A 10,000-nucleotide genomic window follows, 5' to 3' on the forward strand; every position below is an offset into this window, starting at 1 on the left:
GTACTACTAATAATAAAAAGCTATATACAACCCAGCGCTTCCTTATTCTGTGCTGCTCCAGAGGAAATGTAGTGGCTTTTGCCCCTAGGGGTGGAAAAGGGGGAGGCGACCAAGAGGTGCAGTAAATTCATTATTTCCAAAATGCCTCCAAGCCAGCAACAGTCCCAGGGCTGAGAAGAAAAGGAAGATCTGGACGTCTATAGAATCTATAATGTATATAAAATAAATAGAGATAGGCTGATCCCCTGTCCCTGGCACTGGGAGGACTGTTATAAGGAGAAGCACTGCGTATAAGAAACCACAATAAAAAGTTCACGTTCATGGAGAGTCCACATGACTTCCTGTGGCCAATCCAACTTGTGATTCAGTCGTAAACTTTTATGGCCCAGCTGTAAATTTTCTGCAAACAACCAAGAATGTGCTGCATTTTTGTGGCGTGTGCAAATGTCTTTCCTTGACGCCATATTTATCTATTATTTCATTATAGCTTGCTTTTTTTTTTCTCCCTATACCTTCATAGTTATTAGGGTTCGTGCAAATTAATCTTGTGTATATTTTATTCTGCAGCAGAGATTATAAACAGGGGAAAGGGAATTTACTTGATTATAACTGAGGAGATGGAATAAGGCCTGGGAAGGAATGCTGGTGCCAAAAGCCCAGAGTTCTGAGCTGGGACCGAATTTTACTTTTGGATCATTAGGTGGATTAAAACATTATACATATGTGCACAAGGCAGAAAAGCAAGGTATCTCTAGTATAGCATTTTCTCACCAAAATCCACAGATTTATCTATACCTATCTATTTATTTATTATTATCTATTATCATCTACCTATCATTTTTTATTATTTCTATTTAATACACACCTGGAAATCATACAAAACTACACACGCTCCTTTGAATGTATCAAAAGTGGCGACTAATTCAAATTATGATTTTTTTCCTTAAGGTAATTATTATTTAATTATATTATTTAATTTAATTTAATTACTAGGTTGTGCTGTGTATGCAGTGGCCTCCCAACAGCAACAAGATTGTACAAAGCTATACAAATGGTTTCCCTTTACATGAAGTAAATGTTTATCTATCTATTTATCTATCTATCTTTCGCGGGTGTACATGAGATCCGAGATATAGAAATATACACAGAGGCAGCAACACGTAGAATATGCTTACAATTATTACTACTACTCTTCTGACATGTAGCAATAGTAGAGGCATGTTTGTTGTGGCGCTACCACTGTGTGTCTATATATCTGAACATGTGTGTGCTGCTTGTGGCTACATGTCCCTACGTCTACTTCATCTATACAATCTTTATAAAACATAACATGACACTATATATATATATATATATATATATATATATATATATATATATATACTCCAACTGCTAATTTGCCAGCAAAGATCGCAGTACCTAGAATATAGCTAATAATGGACCCATTCATTGGTGCTAATTAAATCTCTACCTAAATACTATAGTAGAAGGATTATGAGTCAGATTCACATTTTTTGCTTCACTCAAATAAATAGGAGTACACTTCTGTCCAGATCTTTCTAGATTTCATTTCGTTTGATTCCGCAGTTCAATAAATGGCAGAATATAACTGACGTCTCTGCATTGATAATTGGTGCACAACATTCTATTTCTGTCTATCTAATATCTATCTATCTATCAGTTATTTGTATATTTATTATTTTTATTTTATTTATGTTATGTTATCTATATTGATTTAGTTCTTTTTCTTTTTCCAAAATAAAGGGGTTGTAACTTTTGTGTGGATTTATTTTTATTTTTACTTCCTGAGAAAAGGAAGTTGTTGACTTGTCCCCCTTTATCTCAGAGGCAACAATGGGAGAGAATCAGTATTAGCACCGGATGAAGGCAATACTGTCTTTTATTCTTGTTTTACAAACCACCAATAAATTTTATAACAGGTAGTTAAAAGTTACAACAAGAGGAAGCGTCCTGAATCAAAACCAGCTTTTATGTCTCCACAGCAGCACTCGGCTACACAAGGACAGACGACTAGGAAGGAAAAGCCAAGTCGCCTTGCCCCTTCATAAAAGTAGCTTATCTATTCTATGGAGACGCTTCTACACCAATGCCATTTGTAGGGAGATTTGTAATGGTGGCAATAAATACCATTGACCAACGTTCTATTTAAAAAAGTTAAATAAATAAATATAAGAATATATATATATATTTTTTTTTTTGTCCAAATGTTCACTAGGTGATTAAGAGAGAAAGAAGAAATAGATAGATAGATAGATAGATAGATAGATAGGTAGATAATAGATAGATAGATAATGGATAGATAGATAGATAGATAGGTAGATGGATGATAGACAGATAGATAGATAATGGATAGATAGATAGATAGATAGATAGATAGAAGATAGATAATGGATAGATATATAGTCTTTTCCATTATCATAGTATACACGCACTTATGGCAATTTCCAGCCTGCAGTACATAGTGTAGATTGTGTTATCAGAGTTTTATGGCCTCACTATAATGCTTATGTTTCCTTGTTTGAAATTGTACATTAAATGAAAATGAGCAGTGTGCCCTGGCTCAGCTTTTACATGAATTATTGCCTCTTTTTCTTAAATGAGTCTTGAAGGAAATTTGGATTGGTTAATAAAAGAAAAGCGTTGATAGAATTTCTTTGCTCTCCTTCAGGCGTGTTATGTGCGCCCATTGCCAGTCATATAGGCAGCAATGATCATTTGCAGAGGCCTATGTGAACAGACACATCATCCACAAATGACTTTTTTTTTTTTGTCACAGAGATCTTCTATCCATAAAACATTTCAGATGATAGAATGATTTAAAGAAATTATAACAAAATCTGAATAGTATCTAGGGCTGTTGACTTCAGCACAAACATCAAGTGGATCAGCAATGAACCCAGGAGCAACATATAGGGTAGATGTTATAGCTCAGCAGATAGTTCATATGGACCATTCCCATGACTTTACACCTCATATGCATTTCAAAATTGACTATACAATACATGCAGATAATCTCACTTCACCATAAACACATATGATAGAAAAAAAAAAAAGATAGATATATAGATAGATATATGTCATAATAAATATTTTACATTGATATCGGTAGAAAAAAGGAACCAACATATATCATCAGATGAAGAATGAGTACTAAGGGATTTGGGACATGCTAATATTGATATAGGGGTATACAGATTTATATAACTATAATATTAGGATATATTACTCGGGCTGTGTGAATTCATAAAATGGTAGTGGGGGTCTACACTAATATTTGTCTTTATCAGAGAGCCCATGGACATTAAGAATAACAACTACCATCAGTATGTATTCTTTTTTTTTTAAGGCAAAAAATCATGTTCATATTGAGATTTGTTGTGTTGTGTTTGGGTGCATATATATATATATATATATATATATATATATATGTGTGTGTGTGTGTGTGTGTGTATGAGTATATATATGTGTGTGTGTGTGTGTGTGTATGAGTATATATATGTGTGTGTGTGTGTGTGTGTGTGTATGAGTATATATATGTGTGTGTGTGTGTGTGTGTATGAGTATATATATGTGTGTGTGTGTGTGTGTATGAGTATATATATATATGTGTGTGTGTGTGTGTATGAGTATATATATGTGTGTGTGTGTGTGTATGAGTATATATATGTGTGTGTATTTATATTCACACATTTCAGTGTGCAACAGTTGTATGAACAAATGTGTATTTTTAATATTTTAGAAATTGAAAACTTCTGATGTAAATGTAAAACTGAAAAAAAATCTGATGTAAATTGGTTGAGAAATTAAAGAAAACATGTCCAGCAAGGAAACACATCTTCGTGTGGGAAAATGAAATTATTGGATATTTGATATAATTTAAAAAAAAGATTTAAATGAATGAGAAAAAAAATCCTGGTCTTTTTCAGCAAAGTCACATTTTAAGATACAAATAATTACAATCGGGGGAAAATGAACAACTGACGCACACTATAGATATTTAAGCATCAACTATAATGTGGATCAGTTCTAAAAACATATCAAAACAACAGGCTGTGGGAAAGTTGCTACTCAGGATATATATATATATATAAGTTGCAAAAAAATAAATAAATAAAAAAACCGTCATATTTATTCCTAAGGCAGTGTCCAAAGCTTTTCAATTGACTCTCCCAGTCCTACTCAAGCAATTATAATCTATCTATCTATCCATATCTATCTAACTATATACCAATCATCTATCTAGCTATCTATCTATCTATTTATCTATCCATATCTATCTATCTATCTACCTATCTACCTATCTACCAATCATCTTTCAATCTACCTATCTAACTACCTACCAATTATCTATCTATCCTTCTATCTACATTTCTAACTATCTACTAATCATCTATCAATCTATCTCATATCTATATATTTATCATTCTATCTTTCTAGTTATTTATGTATTTATATATCTATTTATACATCTACCTATCTAACTACATATTATCTATCTATTTATCATCTATCTATTTATCAATCCATCCATCCATCCATGTACCTATCCTTCTGGGTATCTGTCTATCTATCCATCTATCTATCTATCTATCTATCTATCCATATATCTAGCAATCTAGGTATATATCTATTTATTTATAATATGTCTGTCTAGCTATCCATTATTTGTAATGTATACAATGCATACAGATAGATACATAAAAGAATAGATAGATATACGCCTTTAATATTGGTTTCAAATTTGTAAACAGGCAAATAGATAGATAGATAGATAGATAGATAGATAGATAGATAGATAGGTAGATAGATAGTCAGTCAGGCAGGCAGACAGACAAACAAACAGATAGATAGAAAGATAAATGGATGGATAGATAGATAGATAGATAGATAGAAGATACATAGGAGATAGATAGATAGAGCCTGATTATTGATGATAGAGTCTGATTATTGATGATAGAGTCTGATTATTGATGATTGAATGATAGATCCACATGATAATTGATAATAGATAGATACAGATAGATACATCAAGACTCGTACATAGATAGAAACAGACTGAACTCTCTGTATAAACACAGTTTTACAATACACCAATAAACTATTTACTAGTTCAGTAAGCTGCACCCCTTCTATGGTAATTGTGTTTACTGCTTTTAGCATTAGCCCCTATTGCTGTGAGAGTGGAAATGTGTGGCACTTACATAGTTTTGGAGGTGTAAACTGAGTGTCACCTTCAGGTACAATGAGGAAAGCAGTCTTGTGAAAATCCCCTCATCTGAGCTGCTTTCTTGGTTTAATGCCCATATGCCCAGGACACCTTCAGGAAATGACTGTCGCCTGACTGTACATTTGTTGCAGCTTTTGGGAGCTGTTTTATGGTTTTATTTTCCTTCAGTTATTGCTTTACCACATGCGAGCTGTCCTGTGTGCAGAGCAAGTCTGGAGGATGCTTGGTCAGGTTCTTTAACTTTTTTTTTTTTTTTCCCCTTTGTAGGGGATCAAAAGGCTTCTGGACAGTTATCCATAGTCAGTAGAGGGACAGATAGATAAATAGATAGATAGATATGAGATAGATAGATAGATAAATAAATAAATAGATAGATATGAGATAGATAGATAGATAGATATGAGATAGATAGATAGATAGATATGAGATAGATAGATAAATAAATAGATAGATATGAGATAGATAGATAGATAGATAGATAGATAGATAGATATGAGATAGATAGATTAATAGATAGACAGAAATGAGATAGATATGAGATAGATAGATAGATAGATAGATATGAGATAGATAGATATGAGATAGATAGATAGATAGATAGGTTAGATAGATATGTAAATAGATAGATAAGAGATAGATAGGTTAGATAGATAGATATGTAAATAGAGAGAGAGATAGATATATAGATAGATATGAGATAGAGAGAGATAGGTAGATAGACAGATAGATAGATATGAGATAGATAGATAGATAGACAGATAGATATGAGATAGATAGATATGAGATAGATAGATAGTAACATAGTTACTATGTTACTATCTATCTATTTCATATCTATCTATCTATCTATTTATCTATCTCATATTTATCTATCTATCTATTTACATATCGATCTATCTAATATCTATCTATCTATGATATGAGATAGATCGATATGTAAATAGATAGATAGATAAATATGAGATAGATATGAAATAGATAGATAGTAACATAGTTACTATGTTACTATCTATCTATTTCATATCTATCTATCTCATATTTATCTATCTATCTATTTACATATCAATCTATCTCATATCTATCTATTTACATATCTATCTTTCTCATATCTATCTATCTATCTATCTATCTATCTCTCTATCTCCTATCTATCAATCTATCTCTCTCTCTATCTCATATCTATCTATCTAGCTCTCTATCTATCTCATATCTATCTATTTACATATATATCTATCTCTCTATCTATCTATTTACATATCTATCTATCTCAGACAGATAGATATGTAAATAGATAGATAGATAGATAGATAGATAGATAGTCAGATAGATGTAGGTTTGTGTGTGGGTTTTTGGTGGGATGTTTATACAAAATACAAGCAGTTACCCATATTGATTTTTACTACTTGAACTTAAACAATAAAACATATGTTAGGAGAATAGTAGGTGAGTGTAGACTGTGACCCCAGCCTGCTTCATAGTATATGTTGGATAAAGGCGCTCTCATATACATAATATATACGAGTGTGTGTGTTATAGCATACCTAATGTTCCTGTTGTTTTTATTTATTTATTCATTCATCTATTTCAATTCATTTACCTATATATCAATCTAGTAATTCTCTATATCTGATAAGTAGACCAATGCCTGTCTGTCTATCTATCTATCTTTCTATCTGTCTGTCTGTCTGTCTATCATTCTTTCTTTCTATCTCATATCTATCTATCTATCTATCTATCTCATAGCTATCATTATCTCTATCTTTATATAGAGCAATGTATATCGATTTATCTATCTATCTACCTATCTCTATCTTTGTATTTATTCATTCATTTATTTATTTATCTATCTAGAAATGCCCTATCTCTAAAAAGTAGACCAATGTCTGTCCATCCATCTATCTATCTATCTATCTATCTATCTATCTATCTGTCTGTCTGTCTGTCTGTCTGTCTGTCTGTCTGTCTATCTATCTATCTGTCTATCTGTCTGTCTATCTGTCTATCTATCCATCTATCTATCTATCTATCTATCTATCTGTCTGTCTGTCTGTCTGTCTGTCTGTCTGTCTGTCTGTCTGTCTGTCTATCCGTCTATCCATCTATCTATCTGCCTGTCTATCTATCTATCTATCTATCTATCTATCTATCTATCTATCTGTCTGTCTGTCTGTCTATCTGTCTATCCATCTATCTATCTGTCTACTATCTACCTATATCATTTAATTCATCTATTTATCTAAAGTTTATAAAGACCTCGGTATCAATAATAAACCTATATGTAGTGGTAATAGAACATCACACGAATACCATTAGGCTGTCATTTTTAAAATCATGTTTATTCTCATTTTTATTTTATAATATCATTTAATGTTTCACGTATACAATACAAATGTTATTTTGTCCAGGAACAGGTTCATGGTTTTATTTGCTACATTCATAGGTTGAGAACACGTGTAACTAGGCTTATACAGAAATAAAACAAAGACTATTTCATTTTTTATGCTTTTTTTTTTTACGCTTTATTTTTTTTTTATTTTTTTTTATTTTATGTTTTAATACCTCAAGCTCTTGCGATAACAGATAAGGTCAAGACAAATAGGTAACTTTACATTCAGTGCAATTTAGTCCTAAACTACTGTAAAAGCACGATAAAATAAACACAGTCATTAAATGTGCGTCCATGTAGGCAGTTTCAGTTGTTGGGATAAAGCAGCAAGAAACAACATAAAAATTGCGTTACAAATACTTCCCGATAGCGTCTCCTTCTATAGGTAGTTATCATTATTATTATTATAAGTTACATTGCAAGTCTCAGGTTGCATTTGCTACTCAGTAGCTTGCATGTTGGGCATCACTGCCAGTCATTGGATGTCTGACCATCTTCTGTTCGGGATATGTTTATAAATACACCCCAGATGTGTTACATAGTTATTGCCTGATCCCTTTAGGTAGTAAATGGAGGACTTAAGTGCTCACACAGCCATGTTAAACCCATAAAGTTACAAGATGGAAGATAAAATAAGAAATATTTGTGGCCTGTCATAACAGCTATATATTCAAATAGGTTATTTTTTTTTTCACATATTATCAGCCATGTGCACACACTCTGCTTCAGCTTGGGATCAATCCCCTCTACTGACAAGTTTGACAACTGCAGAGACTGTATAGAGCTATATGGACTGCATTATACCAAACGTGGACAAGTACATAATAACAAAATCAAATTAACATAGTAGGGTATGTGCTGGCCCTTCCCTCCCCCTTCCCATACTTGAATACAGAACTCTAAATAAACACAGGTTACATTATGAGGCCCTCAATGTGCCCCTAAACAAGGGAATAGGTAGTTTTATTTCACATAAAAAGGAATTAATACTATTGTGGCTGAAAGAAATGTCAGTCTGTTGGAAATCATACTAGTAGTAGTAAACCCTGTATGCTTCCTTCACGTGTATACTATAAGTTATTAGCCTATTTCTCAGGACTTGAAGGACATAAATAAGAAGGTAATGTAAATGCCCCCTTTATCCACATAAACCACAGCGAAATGCAATGTGAAGTCCTGACCAGAAGACAAGGCTGGAACTTGTGACAGGTAGTTAATGTTGTCCCCTCTGCCTCCTCCCCTGTTCAAATGAGCATCATAAACGTCTTGGCTTTATATGTATCATAAAACCAAAAGTTTTAAGGAGTAATTGAATACATTCACACAAACAGACATTGCCATTCATACACAGGGAGTCTCATTCCTCCACAGGTCAAATTATTCCTTGGTTTCTTCCTTCTCCTCCTCTTCCTTTTCTTCTTCATCATTCCCTTCTTCCTCTGTCTTCTCTTCATCTCTAGATCCGGGGAGTTTATCTTTGTTGTTCTCCTTTTTCCATTTCATCCTTCTGTTTTGAAACCAGATTTTGACCTGCCTCTCAGTCAGTCCCAGGGCATGGGAGACCTCAATCCTTCGTTTCCTCGTCAAGTAGGGGTTGAAGAGGAATTCTTTCTCTAACTCTAATGTCTGGTACCGGCTGTACGTCTGCCTTCCACTGCGTCTTCCGGGGGCTGGGTATAGCAAAAGAAAACACAGCCATTACTGTAAGCACTTCCAGGATCAGCTCCATGGGAACTCTTTCTATGTATAACAGTATAGAACAAATTGACCCTCCATAAAACATGCATTACGTTTTATATTTAAATCCTATCACTATGAGGTTCACTACAGCTAATAAAAAAGTTTCAATGTGGTAGTAAAGAGCTACATAGCCTTTCATCTAAAATACATAATAACGATGCTAATAATAATAATGATGATGATACTACTACTACTACTACTACTACAACTCACAATAACATTAGCAGCAACAATTCTATTGATAGCAGTAGTAATAAGAACAATAGCACTCATTTTAGAATCATAACGATGTATGTATAAATAAGCATATAAAATTATATATAGCATGTAATGAAGCATTAACCCTTCTCTTGGCTATTTATAGAGCTACAAAACAATCAGGGACTTCCCTGTATCCTAATGTGAAAGAACATAATAAATCAAATCTATAAACTTCACTTTCAATCAGAGGAAGGTTTTTAAGAGACTCATTTAATTGCATACAATAATACACAAACATCATAGAGTCCCCATAAACTCCAGCCTTTCTATATAGTCAAATGGCCTTACAATAAAAGGAGTTATTATAGATTTCACATCCTTGGCTGAGCTGCCATCAACACATTAAGGAAAAGTGAGTTGAACTA

The 10,000-nt window shown here is 33.0% G+C and overlaps 2 protein-coding genes across 3 annotated transcripts in view; both read right to left on the minus strand.

Moving 5' to 3' along the window:
• Positions 1 to 10,000, minus strand: part of HOXC4 (homeobox C4) — a 124,422-nt gene that overhangs the window by 90,648 nt on the left and 23,774 nt on the right. The window contains exon 1 of one of the 2 annotated variants that reach the window (XR_008889692.1): positions 1 to 259. This exon is cut by the window's left edge and continues 194 nt beyond it. The exons of the other annotated variant lie outside the window; for it this stretch is intronic. The gene's annotated coding sequence lies outside the window, so the exon portion shown is untranslated. Of the gene's footprint in view, positions 260 to 10,000 lie in introns of those variants that run through there. 2 annotated transcript variants of the gene reach the window in all.
• HOXC8 (homeobox C8) overlaps positions 7,588 to 10,000 on the minus strand; it is a 3,740-nt gene continuing 1,327 nt past the window's right edge. Inside the window, exon 2 of the mRNA XM_056562810.1 lies at positions 7,588 to 9,304. Coding sequence (XP_056418785.1) covers positions 9,012 to 9,304 — 293 coding nt within the window. The 3' untranslated portion in view covers positions 7,588 to 9,011. The remainder of the gene's footprint in view (positions 9,305 to 10,000) is intronic.

The sequence above is a fragment of the Hyla sarda genome, chromosome 2 (assembly GCF_029499605.1).
Source record: "Hyla sarda isolate aHylSar1 chromosome 2, aHylSar1.hap1, whole genome shotgun sequence".
Taxonomy (NCBI): Eukaryota; Metazoa; Chordata; class Amphibia; order Anura; family Hylidae; genus Hyla; species Hyla sarda.